At 41.3% G+C, this 16552-nt stretch overlaps 1 protein-coding gene across 1 annotated transcript in view; it reads right to left on the bottom strand.

Moving 5' to 3' along the window:
• GRIK3 (glutamate ionotropic receptor kainate type subunit 3) overlaps window positions 1–16552 on the bottom strand; it is a 1015705-nt gene that overhangs the window by 255664 nt on the left and 743489 nt on the right. The window contains exon 9 of the mRNA XM_075336050.1: window positions 2987–3100. Coding sequence (XP_075192165.1) covers window positions 2987–3100 — 114 coding nt within the window. The remainder of the gene's footprint in view (window positions 1–2986; window positions 3101–16552) is intronic.

A 16552-nucleotide genomic window follows, 5' to 3' on the forward strand; every position in this document is an offset into this window, starting at 1 on the left:
CATAAAATATGTCGTACACATCTGTGTATACTCTGCCCTCTTGTAGAAGAAATAAAATTGTATTTATAGTAATGTATTTATAAAATGCAGATATGCAATTATTACAGAGCCAACAGCTTTTATAAATCATAAGCTGCTATTAATTTTCTGCTGTCATGGAATAGCAGTATGCATATTTTAATAGCTGTAGCTCTTAAAATCGTGTAATGCACATTTCATTTTACATTTTCATGTTGGGTTAATTCTTAAATGCATGAGGCTTTTTCTTGCGGCCTCCTTCCTTATTTATTGCTATAAATGGACAGGCTTTGTATTTGAAGGCATCAACTTCTTTTCTAAATCGATTCTGTGGCTAGAGGTGCCTTCAATATGGAACATTGTGAGCTGTGAAATTGCTGTTCCAAAGGGGTTACTGCTGCATGGGTCATATATATATCTATTCTTGAAGAAGGCATATTAATATTAGCATTAAGAAAAGGCAAAATAAAATAGGAAGTCACTCATCTAGAAGTTTATTCAGTAGTTTTTCCATATGATTAAACCCCATCACAATCAGGGCATCCTTGTTTCAGGATATTGGGAATTTTCAACATAACTGAAGTAGCTTGAGGGCAGTAGCGGGATTAAATAGTAAACATTCTTTTTTTCTTCATTTGAAAACATTTATTTCAAATTTAAAAAAAAATCTAGAAAACTTCTTAAAATACAAACAAGTAGGTTCACACATATGCAGCACACAACGCCTAGCACAATGTTGGGGTTTCCATTGAGATCTCCAGGAAATGGGATTGCAATGAAAATCCAGACAGAGCCCAAGCTAGTCACTATAAGTTTATCTTGTGTTTGGACCACTTGCTGCAAAATTTGCCTGCAAAATTGAATTTAGGTAGAACCCCTAAGGAGGCTATTGACTTTAAGGTGATAGATTGAATCACTTTGTTTTCTGTCTGACCACTTTTCAGTAGAGTCCACTTTGTTGAGGTAGACATAAAATCACAATAAACTGGGCTGTTGTAGCTTTTTGTAGACACTGCTATAATTGAGGCCAGACAGAAATATCTGTCACTCTACTTAACTTCCACCTCTTACTCTACTTAAACTCCACCTTTCACTCTACTGAACCTCTCCCTCTTACTTTTTTTAATTTCTACTTCTTACTCTAATTAACCTCTACCTCTAACTCTACTTATCCTCTACCTTTTACTCTACTTAACCTCCACCTCTTACCCTACTTAAACTCCATCTCTTACCCTACTTAAACTAAACCTCTTACTCTACTTAAACTAAACCTCCTACTCGACTTAAACTCCACCTTTTACTCTGATTAGCCTCTAATCTTTACTCTACTTAAACTCCACCTCTTACACTACTTAAACTAAACCTCTTACTCTACTTAAACTCAACCTCTTACTCTACTTCGCCTCCATCTCTTACTCTACTTAGCCTCCACCTCTTACTCCACTTAACCACCACATCTTACTCTACTTAAATTCCACCTTTGACTCTACCTAAGCTCCACCCCTTACCCTACTTAAACTACACCTCTTACACTATTTAAACTAAACCTCTTACTCTACTTAAACTCAACCTCTTACTCTACTTAGCCACAACATCTTACTCTACTTAAACTAAATCTCTTACTCTGCTTAAACTCCACTTCCTACTCTACTTAAACTCCACCTCGTACTGTGATTAACTTCTACCTCTTACTGCACTTAAACTCCACCTCTTACTCTACTTAAATTCCATCTCTTACTCTACTTAACCTCTATCTCTTACTTTACTTAACCTCGGCCTCTTACCCTACTTGAACTCTACCTCTTACACTACTTAAGCTAAACCTCTTCCTCTACTTAAACTAAATCTTTTACTATAATTAAAATAAACTTCCTACTCTACTTAAACTCTACCTCTTACTCTGATTAACCTCTATGTCTTACTCTACTTAAACTCCACCTCTTACACTACTTAAACTAAACCTCTTACTCTACTTAAACTCAACCTCTTACTCTACTTAGCCACAACATCTTACTCTACTTAAACTAAACCTCTTGCTCTACTTAAACTCCACTTTTTACCGTACTTAAACTCCACCTCTTACACTACTTAAACTAAACTTTTTACTCTGCTTAAACTCCTCCTCCTACTCCACTTGAACTCCACCTCTTACTGTGACTAACTTCTACCTCTTACTCTAGGTAACCTTCACCTCTTACTCCACTTAACCACCACATCTTACTCTATTTAAACTCTAACCTCTTACTCTACTTAAACTAAACCTCTTAATCTGCTTAAACTCCACCTCTTACTGTGATTAACTTCTGCCTCCTACTGTGCATAACCTCCACCTCCTACTCTACTTAAACTCCCTCACTTAGACTTTTAGCAGATGAAAAGAAAAAAATAATAGAGAATAGTAATGGTCCCAAGGTCAAATATGTATTAATTATACCATAAAGATTAATCTAATAAAAATCCTTTAAGGATTGATCATCTGAATGAAAAAAGGAAAAACAATGACATCATTAAAATAAATGGCTCCATTTAAGGATAGCACCTGATTCCCCTTTTTTAGAGCTTTATTCAGAAGCTCTTATGGAGCTACTGACATGTGGCAGAAACACCTTAAGTTTGAACTCCATCTTAACAGTGTTCATCATTTTGAAATACAAAAAATTGTGGTAGACTAAACTATTCTACACATCATAAAAAAAAGATGAAAACTTCCAGGATGGAGGCCACTTGGAGTTCATACCTCATAACCATAAATCGCTGTGTCAGGGTATACATTGCAATTTATTTTTTTAGGGATTGTGAAAAGCTCCCCAAAAAGCCCTGCATATGCGTGAGCCATGCCTAAATGAAAACTGAATATATACTGTATAGATGATCTGGATAACCTATTCTATGCAGACAATAAGTAGACTATTACAAATCTCAAAACTGTTATACAAATTTCACAGTAAGGTAAAAAAAATAACCTTACCAATACTGTGGTTACAATGAGTGTGCGGTTTGTCAGGGACTCGCTTATATTTGGTCCTCGTCCTTTCGCGACTTCTGTGATGTTTAACCCATCAGTGGGGTTCCATGTTCCCACCTTCGAATAAATAACAAATATGCATATTCTAAATAAAACGTAGTGAATTGTGATATAGTGAGAAGTAACAGAATGGAAAAAGTAGGTATGTTTGATAGTTGATAAATGTTTTATCACTGGAGCCACTCTCTAACTGGTTCTGTGGCACCATCAATGATGTTTACAGAGAACCTGTCATTAGCATTTTAGGGACCAACCAGAGGTAATCATGCATAGGTCAATATTCAACAATTTAATTTATACTTACATTGGATTGATCTTTTTGTGAACTCTATGAATATTAGACTACAAGTTTACTTGAAATCCACAACTTGAATTCAATTCTAGTTCCCTGCCACTGCCCAACTTGCTTGATTAAAAAGAGAGGCAGAGGCTATTGTGAATAGGTCATGTCAATTATCCAGTTAAAAACTAATTTGGAGAAGAAAGCCATTAGCCCCCTGTCCAACAATATCATAATAAACTACGGGTCTATCAGAGACCACCAGCAGCAAGTGATGTCAGCATCCCATCACAGGTGGTGCAATGATGTCATAGCCTTGCACTGCCTTAACTACACCATTGACAAGGAAGAAGATGCAACTCTACCTAGGAGTAGGGATAGGTTACAGATTTTTTTTTTGTTTTATTTCTAAATTAACATATGAGCAGAGATGAAATGGGAGATATTATTACGATATGGGAGTCAGAATGGCAACATTATATCACGTCCCCATAAGAGTCTGCTCCTGCGAATTCTGCTTTAATCACCAGGCGCCACCGTATTTCCTCTATGGGCGATGCTGGTGATGGGAGAGGAGTCGGCACCAATGGCTCTGGTGGGTGCAGGTTCTATCCACCACTAAGCTGGGTTTGACTGTGACTTACAGTACCACTGGCTGACGGTCTTGGCGTGTGTCTTCCAGCTGAAGTTACCACCTTTCAGCTACAGCCAATGGGAAGACACCACACCCTTCTTATACCCCCTCCTGTCTACTGGTCTCTGCCAGATATAGTCTTGTAGTTCACTGCTTGTCTCTGGTTCTTGCTCTGCTCTGTATATTGATTCCCGTGTTTGACCCCCTACATGCTCTCTGACTATTCTCCTGCCTGCTGTTTTTGTACTTCGCTGCCATCTCCAGTTTTTGACCTTAGCTTGATTCCAGAGTATGCTTTTGTCTGCTGATTTTGTCCCTTTTCTGTATCTCCTGGTTTGACCCTGCTGACAACTACTCTTCTTGGAATTGCAGCATTCCACATGTAGCAATTTCCAGGGTCATGTAGTATTTTCAAATCCCTGTATAGGAGTTAAAGGTTCTCGGGGTTCTCAGGATCCTGCTAAGTGAGTGGCTTGCCTCTAGCCTGTCCGTAACAGCCATCCTGAGACTGTGGTTCCAGGCAGACGTGACACATTATTACTATATTGAACCAGAAAGAGATACATTATTACTACATAAGGGCCAGAAGGGGAAATTATACTTTATAGGGACCAGAATGGGGGCATTATTAGTGTATAGAGACAACAATGATGGATATTATTACTGTATGAAGGCCAGATTGTAGTACATCATTACTGTATGTGGGCCAAAATGGGGGATATTATTACTGTATGGGGCCAGAAAGGGAGGACATTATTACTTAGAGATTAAATAGATAAAAGTTTAATCCACTCCAATTCTGTAACATACTTTTACATTGTCAGAGATAATTAGTGCGCACACAACCATGTAAGTAGGTGCTGGTAGACGGGATGTAGAGTCCCTTGCAAAATTCAGATATAGAATTCACTGCACTCTTTATGATGTTCAAGCAAAACGTGATATTTTATTTAGAAAGACAGGTGATGTATACTTTTACATTGTGGCAGAGATGCACATAAAGGAGTTTTCTATTGAAAACAAGTTAACAGAGGATAGATGATAATTTATTGATTGGTAAAGGGCCATTTAGTGGGACCCAAACCGATCATCAGAATTTAGCAGCATGTTTGATAGCTGCTCCATGGTTCCTTTAAGTGGCTGCTAAATGCTGCACTCTGCATTTTAGGTCAGCCCTTATAGAGGATGAATGGAGCGGCTGTTGGGCACCCAGCAAGCTGCTGCATTTTGAATCAGGGAAGACATGAATAGAATGTAACTTGATGTCATCAGAGAACCTTTTGATACAAACCACTGTAATTCTTCATCACAGTTATTGTTTGATGTATGAGCCACCTTAGTTGACACCCGAGTTTAAAGGGGATATTGCAGGCATTTGTAGATAGCTGTAAAGTGGGCCCCTGAGTCAATCCTACCTGTGTATGTGGCGTCCCTGAGGCTTCAATTGCCACTGAGGTACTGCACCTCGGCTAGAGGTGTGGTATCCCATTCCCGGGTAAGGAAAGAAGTCACTAACCGGTATACACACAACACAGACACTCTCATTTAGTAACACTCCACTGGATCATGGTTAGGGGACGTTGCACCTTTCATGCGCCATTGGAACGCACAGTCTGAGCCAGGCCGGGGGGGGTGGAGTAAAGTTAGTCGGAGCAGACTGTAGAACGTGAGCCAGTCAAGACCTGCGGTCTGGATCTGCAGCAGCTTGTCCCAGGCACATAACAGAAAGGATCCTCGAGCCCACAGGAAGCAACCATAATCCTGTGGTCTCGTTCCACAAACAACATACCGGAGAGGAGGGACTTGGCCGCAGAAGGGGACTGGTACCTCAACTAGAGGAGAATTTTATGACTCAGCTAGCAAACTGGAGGCAGAGGTTACTTTTAGTGCCGAAGCCAAATCCACACACATCCAGTGAAAAGGTGACCACATAGGGCCAAGCGATAAATCTTCAAGCAACCCGACAAGGTCCATGGACACCCCCTTTAAATATTCCCCCCCTTCATCATCAGCCATTTATGTAAAACAACACTGCCGGGGTCACGGAACCGGGCCCTGTTGCCATGACATCCTCCAAGAAGAACAGGGCCGGCCCAGTAACAAGTACCCCCAGGCTCCGGTCGCAGGTCTGTCATTGACCCCAGTACACCAGTCAGTTAGACAAGTCAACTAGCTGTCAGTATGTAAAATATGGTAAAAAAATGTTTAACAATATGGCCATTCCAGTTGCTTGACAGGTATCTCCCATATGTATACAGTCAAATGCCTCTAGTGGTGATGTTAGGAAAAGTCAACCTAGTCTTATATCTTCCTGTGGTCCTTTGCTGGCATTAAAAACAAAATATACCAGGCTGCAATCATGCATCCACACTGAGATACCTGCTGCCTGTGGTTTGGGCAGCGTGACTCAAATGACAGGTTTCCATTTAGAAACACAAATGTATCACATTGATCTGTATTTTCAGAAATCATCAAGCAGATAACACAAATGCGGAAAAGAGAAGGTAAAAAAAGCTATCGGGGTGAGTCACATCACCTCACATAATGTAAAACATTGTAGAAACCACAGCAGCAAGTGCTATGGATGAGTGTGTACATAAATCAGTCTTCTAGATCTGGACGTGCCACTCGCAGGGTTTATGTTTACATTATTTGACATTTATTGGTGGGCGCTTCAGAGCGTTTATAGCATGTTCAAGTGTCGGATGGGTTAAAGCCGAGTCTCCATGGAAGCTGATCCAGTTTATTATAGGATTACCTATTGACTGAAGGATGCAGCTGCACATCCCTGCTATGGATACACCGAAAGCTCATGTTGACTCAACAAACAGATTATGAGAACAGCATGGCTTGGGAAAACAGCAACCAATGTACTATATCAATTACCATAAATTGTGTTAGGCTATTCAATAAAGGGTAACTGACAAAAGAAACCAATAAACAGCATAGAAGGACGAAATTCCTTTTTATTTAATTTGTTACTTTTAGGCACAAATAACCTAATACCCATATTTTTCAGAGTTTGTAAAAAAAAAACCCACCATGTTTTATGCTCTTTTAGCTATCTTTCACAAGTAATTTTGATGTAATTTCATTATTTTACATTTTGTGTATATATTTTAGAGCTTTTTAGATTGCTATAGAGAAGCCTGAAGATAAAAAGCCATAAAATGCCACACCTTGAGGTTGTTGCACATGGACTTTGCAATTTTAAGGCTATGTTCCCACCATGAGTTATTGGCCCTGCATATTTTCGAAAACGCAGCATTTGCACTGAAATCGCATGTACATTTGTAATGGCGAATTTTCTACATCTATTGAAAGTTTGTAAGAAAAATCTGCACCTGAATCTCAGTGTATCCACAGGAGAAGTATATTAGTTGCTGATTTGAAAAATTAACAACAGGTTAATTTTTGCTATGTAAAAAAGAAGCCCAAAGAGCATGAGATTTCTATAAATCCCATCTACTTTTCTGATAATGTAACATGCTGCTTTTTTATGCAGCAAAAATACACAGCTTCAAAAACTTACCAAAAATTCATCGTAGTCACTCAGCCTCACAGTTCCTTCAAAGTGAATAGGATTTATAGAAATCTCCTACCACCTGTGCTTTTCTTATTCTAGGTAAACTAACCTGCAATGCGTGCTTCAACTCCCCAACATCAATTTCCCTTGTGGGTATGCTGAGTTTGATGTGCAGATTTTACCATAGATGCAGAAAAAAACACAAGTAAAAAACATACATGGATTTTAAGTGCATATCTGCTGCAGAAATGGATAAATATGTAAGTGATCAAAAACACTGTCAAAGCCAAATACCAAGAAGTATCAAAAACAAACCAGCTTTGTTTAAAACATGAAATATCAAAAAGAGACAAAAATCACAGTGACAAAAACAAGCTAAAAATCAGATGTAAAAAAAGCATTCTCCTATTACCGTTTTCCCTCTACCCTCCCACCTTTCATGACTTCTCTCCTCCCTGCATTCCTCCTATTGTTTCCCTTCTGCCCCCCCTTTTGTAAAACAAATGTTTATGCTTGTTGGTTTCATGCACTCTGATCTCTGTATTATTAAGAAATATTCTAAATAAAGAATATATTAAAAAAAACAAAAGGCAATGAAAAAGAACGCAAGTAACCTAACTTACTTATATATGGGTAGGAAAACTGCAAAAATTTCGCAACATCAAAACCTTACCAAAATCTCATGATGAGAACATAGCCTTCAGGTAACACATGACATGGAGGTGGAGGCGATTTTCATGGATGTGGTTGCACAATTTGCACCAACTCTGATTGTTTTCTGTATACTTTAGGTGCTCTTTCTAAGCAAATCTTCCATCAGAAAGTACCGTATTTTAAGAAAAAAGGTAATGAGATTTCAGCTTACCATAGGCAACTGTGCTCCAGGACTTGCAGGTACTCGTGGTCCTCCAGGCCGGCCAGGATGGTATAAAGCTGAGAAGAAGTGAAGAGTGGACCCATCACCACAATCCAGTATATTAAATATCAAAAATGTATTAGGTATAAAAAACAACTGATCCAAAACTTGAGAGAACACGCATAAGGGCACCTTACGCATTTCAGACAATACGTAAAAACAAGTCCTTAATCATAAGTTAATCATAGACCTATGATTAAGGACTTGTTTTTACTTATTGTCCGAAATGCGTAAGGTGCCCTTATGTGTGTTCTCTCAAGTTTTGAATCCATTGGATTTTTTAATACCTAAGAATTTTTTGATATTTTAATATACTGAATTGTGGTGCTGGGTTCACTCTTCACTTCTTCTCTACCGTATTTTAAACATGGGAAAGGCTTACAATATAGCAGTGGTTGACAAATGTTTGATCGCCAGTAGATCCTGAATAGATTTTGGGTCAAGCTCTTAACGTCGCCATCATCTTTAGGATATGGATGCAGTTGAAATTGAGAGGCATTGGCTCTATGCCCCACTCTGTCACACTGTCCCCTCTGGCACTGTTACTGTATTGCCTGCATGAGCATGTCACACTTTTTAGCACAGTATTTTTAGCTTAATTGCTTTACAGAAAAATACTGTTTATGTGAACTACAGCAGATCAGTGTTTGGATTACACTCATTGAATGGGGGAAATGAGATGGCATATATTTATGAAACAGAAAAGCCAATATCATACTTTAGATCTTTAGATCAACTATAGCTGATACCATGCTATTACTAAGATTATATTCTCATTATGCTTCTGCTAGAGTTACAGTATATGAGCAATGTAGCTTGTGTTTTGGAGGTTCTATAGTTTGGTGTCAATGGGCACCATAGTTATTTTGTGTGTGAGGGGGTTGTGATTGGTAGTACATAGGTTTTGATAAGGCTGTTTGAATAAGTATACAGTTTTTTTTCCTCTAAAAGTACCAATTTCAACATTCTCTCACACATTTTCTGATGCCTACATGTGTATTCACCAGCAGTTTTGAGTTGATGTCCATCTACATTGGATGAGGGAGGATTTAGAGTTGGACTGGTGGACAAGGCAGGCCAAGATTGGGCATGCTTCAATTGGGCTTCTGAATGTTTAGCAATTTGGCTTTTTATATTTCATATATGGCATAAAAAGTGACATACATTTAGTATGCAAAACGCTTGGTAAAATTTGCATTACAGGTTCATTCAGATGTCAATTTTCATGCATGATTTCTATCTGTGCTTTCACAGATAAAACTTGTATCTAATACTGTTTTTCCAAAAATACGCCCTCCCCCAAAATTAAGACCTAGCATGAGTTTTAGGGATTTTTGGAATAGCCTTTAAAATTAAGCGTTACTCCAAAAATAAGCCTCAGTTAGTCAACGCCTCCAGAGTTAGGTTATGTCATGTAATGATAAGTTATGTTACTAACTAGCTAGATGCACTGGAATAGGCATAATGTAGCTGGTAAAATCTGCTCACCCACTACCGAGTCTTCCCTCCTGAGTGTTGTCATCTGGTTCCCACCTTCCGGACGCTACTGTGCTATGGTGTGGGTTTGGCTGCCACTCCAGGGTCCCACCTCCCGCCTCCTGTGTGCCGAATCTTGGATCCCGCCCTTCTCGGTCCCGCAGATGCAGCCACGTGTGACATTACAACAACCACTCCCAAGTCCTGCTCCAGACTTCCGCCTTCTGCCCCCTCCCGGCTGTATAGAGCAGAAGAGTGTCACTGCCACACAAAGTGCTTTTAGAGTGCCAGTAAGTGTTACCATAAGAGACACTGATACTGTACAAGCAATTATGAATGTCAGTTAGGGTTAAGGTTACTAACCCTAAAGCTGGACATGCACCTTCAAGGCAAATTGAAGCATAAATGTGTGATTGTTGTTCATGGAAACAAAATAAGCACTCCCCCAAAAATAAGCCCTAGTTCTTTTTTTGGAAAAAAAAATAGTAAGATAAGACCCTGTCTTATTTTTGAGAAAAAAAGGTATATACTGGGTGCACAATAACGTAAATTGAGCTGCTAGCAGTGGATCAGGAAGTTCAAGCCCAAGTATATTAAACTTATCAGAACAGCCCTAAATGTGCCACTCACACTCAATTCTGATTAATTTAGGATGTTTTAAAAATATTTCCATTTTTTCACCATTTGTATATCATTAACCCTTCCCCATGTAGCCTATTTCCATTCTTGCATTTTCGTTTTTTCCTTTCCTTCTCTCAAGAATCATAACTTTTTCATTTTCTGAGTGAATACAAGTATCATGAATTCATTTTTGTGGCATGACTTCTACTTTTAATTATTGTGTCTTTATATTTCAATAGACACAAATGTGTATATTTTTTATTCTTAACATCTATATTTTAAATAGGGGAAAAGAGGGTTGATTCAAACTTTTATTTTTTTTTTTTCATCTTTTTATTTTTTTACTGTATTTATTAGTCCCTTTAGGACACTAGAACCTGCAATTGTCATTTCCCTTGTTCTCTTATGCTATATAGAGCAATTCCACTGTATTGCTGTATATATTAAATATCCCCATCTCATTTGAAATTTAGCCATAGGATGTGTTTAAAAAGGAGTTCCAATATGACAGACATGGAATTCAACAGGCCCCCACTTGTCCATTGATGCCCCGCAATTAAGTTTGGGGGTCACCGATGGGTGCATATTATAACATGCACCCATGTTGATACGCTGTCGCTTTCTGAGTTTGAAAGTAGCATTTAACAGGATAACAGTAGCGGATAGAGCTTCACTCCACCAGTGGCCATTAGAGATAGGTCCTGGCTGTATGTCCCATCCATTATTTGCTGAGTGTTGGGCGGGTTCACTCCATAAGCTCCCTCCATATACTAGCTACTGACTTGCACTTTACTCTACGGCAAAGGTTTGTATGAGGTTGTAATATCTATTGAAGCTTTGATTTTCATAACTCCACAACTGTTTCATCTTGGTTTTGTATTTTTCATGATGAGTGTAATACTTAGATCAAATACATGTATCTTTAAAAAAATATATAATATGTACACTGTATGCAGGATTATTAGGCAAGGGAATACTTATGCGGGCGTCACACGAGACGATCTATCGTGTGATGCATCGTCAGGGTCACGGTTTTCTTGATGCACATCCGGCATCATTCACGACGTCTCGTGTGACACCTCCGAGCGATGTAGAATCGGTCACAAATCGTGAGTTGTGTACACGTTGCTTATTTTTAAAAAATTGTTTATTTTTCATGGCGCTGGTTGTTCATCATACTCGTGGTAGCACACATCGCTCCGTGTGACACACCGGGAACGATGAACACAGCTTACCTGCATCCCGCGGCACCCGCCGGCTATGCGGAAGGAAGGAGGTGGGCAGGATGTTTACGTCCCGCTCATCTCCGTCCCTCCGCTTCTATTGGCTGGCGGCTGTGTGACGTCGTTGTGACGCCGAACGTCCCTCCCCCTTCAGGAAGAGGATGTTCACCACCCACAGTGAGGTCGCTCTGCAGGTAAGACGGCGGTTTAACGACTTTGTGCGACACGGGCAGCGTTTTGCCTGTGATGCACAAACGACGGGGGCGGGTATGATCACTCATGCGATCGAACGATAGATCGTACCGTGTGATGCCCGCATTAGACCGTATCATCATTTTTATGCAGTTTTTCCAGCTTCAAGCTGTATAAACTTAAATACTTATTGAATGATGCATATCAGGTTATATGTATTTGTGTATTCAGAGATGGTGTGGGATAAGACTTTGAATAGTCAAAAATTATTAAAAGTTTTCCAGGGAAATACAGCACTCCTGAAATTGTTAAAATATTGGAGCATTATCACAGAACCATCAAAAGTTATGTTGCAAATAGTCAACAGGACTGCAAAAAAATTGAGAAAAAAGACATACATTAACTGCCAAAGATTTGAGAAGAATCAAGCGTGAAACGACCAGAAACCCATTATCCACTAGTGCTGTCATATCCCGGAAATGCAAGGTCCCTGGAGTTCCCAGAAGAACAAGATGTTCAGTGCTCAGAGACTCTAACACATGGGTAATGGGAAAAGGGAAGAACTACCACAAGGAGGCACTACACCCTCAAACAATTGGCCTTCGTACAAATTAGAAAGACCCTAGCTGCACAACTCAAAACACAACCTCAGACCGGATTCCCTAAAAGGCCAGCAAGGGGTTTCTCTTATCTCCTGAAGGACCAAATGGGAGGCTTCAACACACTGTCAACAAGAGAAGAGGAATGTGAGCAGGAAGATACAAAAACCTAGAGTGAGAAAACTAAAACTGTGAATGACTGGTTAACAACAGGTTGGGAATATAATATACGCTAATTTAACACAAGAATATTCCCAAAAATATCAAATTTTAATACAGTCATAAAAGTGTAAAACATACACATTTGTCACACTGACTATAAAGTGCTTATCCCCAGAATAAACGTCCCTTGTAGAGATGAGCGAACCGACCGCGGTTCGGCTCGAGCTTGGTTCACCGAACTGAGGTCGCGTTCGAGTTCGGTTCGGCGAACCACTCGAACCCCATAGGAAACAATAGGAGGCAATCACAAACACATAACAACACATTATAAATGTACACATACAGTTAACAAACATTGCCATAACACTTACCGGTGCCCGCGATGCGTCCTGTACTCTGTCACCCGCCGTTTTTCCATCGGTAATCGCTGCGTCCTCCGGAAACCAGCAGTGATGCAGGACCTATTGTGACGTCAAAATAATAGCCATGTGACCAGTCACATGTCTATTATCTCATTGGCTTCAGACTGGTCACAGGGCTAGACGTCATGTCCTCTCCTAGGTCCTGTCACTGCATGTCTCCAGTACGCGGGGATTGTTTGTGTATCTCCGTGTACTGGCGACATGCTCTGGCACATGGACGACTCCCCGTTCCTGCATGGGGCGCTCTTTACAGAGTCAGCCCACATGCAAGGACTGGCTGTCACAGCCGGTGAATAGCGGCACCGGGAGTCACGTGATCGGAGCTCCGTTGCTATGGCAACACGGCTGTGAGCGGGGAAGTCACTGCTCACAGCCGGCAGCCTGTGGTCACTCTCACTGTGATTAGACTGCAGGGGGGCAGCAGCGTCTTTCTCCCCTGTGCAGCTTAATGTAGCAGAGCTGCATGGGTTAAAGAAGAAAGAAGACAGAAGACAAGGATCGTGGAGGGGTGAGAGAGATTAATAAAGATGGAGTCTCTAAGTGTGTCTGTGTATTTATTTCTATTAAAGTATTTTTTCTCTATGTGGTGTCTTTTTTTTAACCCTTTATTGGAGATTCTTAATGGCCGGGTCAAACTTGCTTAACATTAAGAATCTCTGGCTTAAAACTAGCTAGTAAAACAAAGCCAGTATTAACCCTTATTACCCAGCAAGCCACCGTCACCAGGGCCGTTGGAAGAGTTGGATACAGCGCCAGATGATGGCGCTTCTATGAATGCGCCATTTTCTGGGGCGGCTGCGGATTGCAATTCGCAGCAGAGGCACCCAGAAAGCTCAGGCTAACCTGTGCTGTGGACTTCAATCCCCAGCTGCCTAGTTGTACCCGGCTGGACACAGAAATGGGGCGACGCTCACGTCATTTTTTTTTTTTAATTACTTCATGAAATTCCTGAAATAATTAAAAAAGGGCTTCCCTATATTTTTAGGTCCCAGCCAAGTACAAATAGGCAGCTGGGGTTGGGGGCAGCCCGTACCTGCCTGCTGTACCTGGCTAGCATACAAAAATATGGCGAAGCTCAGTTATTGGCCCTTCACAGCCTAAAAATAGCAGGCCGCAGGCGCCCCAGAAGTGGCGCATCCACTAGATGTGCCAATCCTGGCGCTTCACCCCAGCTCATCCCGTGCCCTGGTGCGGTGGCAAACGGGGTAATATATGGGGTTGATACTAGCTGTAAGGTCACCTGACATCAAGCCCAGCAGTGTGTGATGTCATGGCTTCTATCAGATACCCGACATCACAAACTGTCAGTACTAACAAAAAAACTAGACAAAAAAAATGTATTTGAAAAAACACTCCCCAAAACATTCCCTCTTTCACCAATTTATTGTAAGGAAAAAAAATAAGGGGGTCCCACGATGACTCTGTATATGGGGGGACATGCTCAGGGAACGTATCCCCCATTTTCTAGGAGTGCAGACCCTCCATGTGAGGAGTGTGGGTGCAATGAATCTGCACCCACTCTCCCCGGGTCCACACCATGTTGTAACTGTTGCTACAAAAGCTGCAATGCCCTGCTCATGAGGTAAGGGCATGCCTAATCAGGAGAACTATTGTACATTTCCAAATATTAGTATTTGCTGATATTATTGCTATTCCACCTACTATATATTGGGGATAGGATCTTGGAGATGGAATACCCCTTTAAGTCCAGTTATCCAGCTGAATGAATACTAAACAACAGAGCTCGCTATTTAGACATGTTTTTTTCTGGCGTATAACGGACTCTCATGTTTGGTAGTCGTTCAGCAGGGCAACTATAAAATCAAATACCTCCATTTGGAAATGTAGTATAGTTCTCCTGATTAACTATTTTCCTTACCTCATGAGCAGGGCATTGCAGTAGCTTACTAACCACTGAGCCACCGTGCCGCCTATTTAGCTTACAGATGCATAACCACCACTCACTGTGTCTGAACACAGGAAGCTGAGCTGACAGCCGCTCTGTGCATGCGGCAGCGTCTATTGTGAAGGAGGGGGCCGCGGGGGATCAACGCTGCACAGGTTCCGTGGGACACCGGGGAACACCGGTTGGGTTATAGGGGGTGACCTGGCAGGGCCTGGGGAGGAGTTTTCTGTCACATGTGTCATGGCACGTGCGACAGAAATCAGAGGAGTAGGGTGAAAGCGGCCGGAGCGCTGCTGTGCGCGTGGCCATCTTGGATTTCCGGGAGGGGGTCAGGGGGGGCACTTTGGCGACACCGGGGGACCGGGGAGGAGATTTAGCTCCCATCTGACATGTTTGTTCATGCCAGATGGGGGATAAATATTTTTTTAACGGCGCTGTCATTTACTGTAATGTGATCATCGGTATACGGTGTATACCGGTGATCACGTGAGCGGGGAAAAACCATCCTGAATCATGATCTCCAGGGTCTCCGCTACCCCCTGAAATCCTGCAGATTTTCTGACGCTGGGGGTGCTATTCACCTATTTCTGCCTGCTGTTTATAAATGGCAGATCAAAATAAGGCTACATTCACACAACCGATCCGTTTTTGCGGTCCGCAAAAAACGGTCCATTTTTTTCACGGGTGAATCCATGTGGCATCCGTTTCCTTTCCGTATATGGTCCGTATGTCATCCGATTGTCATCCGTGTGCCTTCCGTTTTTTTTGCGTACTGCAAAAAAACTGAAGGAGGGAAAATACATAAATTTACACAGAATCCATAGCTTCAACCTACATGAGGTGGTCACATGTTCACTCTGGTGCCATTTTCTACTGCCTTTCACAGCGTAGAGCGCTCTGGTGATTTTCTTGTGCTTGTACACTTCATATCAGTCTTTTCTGTCATTATAATGGCAGAAAGACACATCATGTCCCACTCTCCTGCATTTTGTAATTTGCACCCTTTGGTGCCTTTCATGTGGCACTTGTGGCACTTGTATTTACCAAAAAAATAAATAAATTTAAAAAAAAATTGACGTGAGGTTCCCCCTATTTTTGATAGCCAGCTAGGGAAAAGCAGACAGCTGCAGCCTGCAGACCACAGCTGGCAGCTTCACCTTGGCTGGTAATCCAAAACTGAGGGCACCCCACGCTGTTATTTTAAATTAAATAAATAATTAAAAAAATAAAAACACGTGGGCGTCCCCCCAAAATTGGATCACCAGCCAAGGTAAAGCGGACAGCTGGGGTCTGATATTCTAAGACTAGGGAGGTCCATGGTTATTGGACTCTCCCCAGCCTAAAAATAGCAGGCCACAGCCGCCCCAGAAGTGGTGCATCCATTAGATGCGCCAATCTTGGTGCTTCGCCCCAGCTCATCCCGTGCCCTGGTGCGGTGGCAAACGGGGTAATATATGGGGTTAATACCAGATGTGTAATGTCATCTGGCATCAAGCCCTGGGGTTCGTGAGGTCAGGCATCTATCAGATACCCGACATCACCAATTCAGTCA

Source organism: Anomaloglossus baeobatrachus, chromosome 2 (assembly GCF_048569485.1).
Source record: "Anomaloglossus baeobatrachus isolate aAnoBae1 chromosome 2, aAnoBae1.hap1, whole genome shotgun sequence".
NCBI lineage: Eukaryota > Metazoa > Chordata > Amphibia > Anura > Aromobatidae > Anomaloglossus > Anomaloglossus baeobatrachus.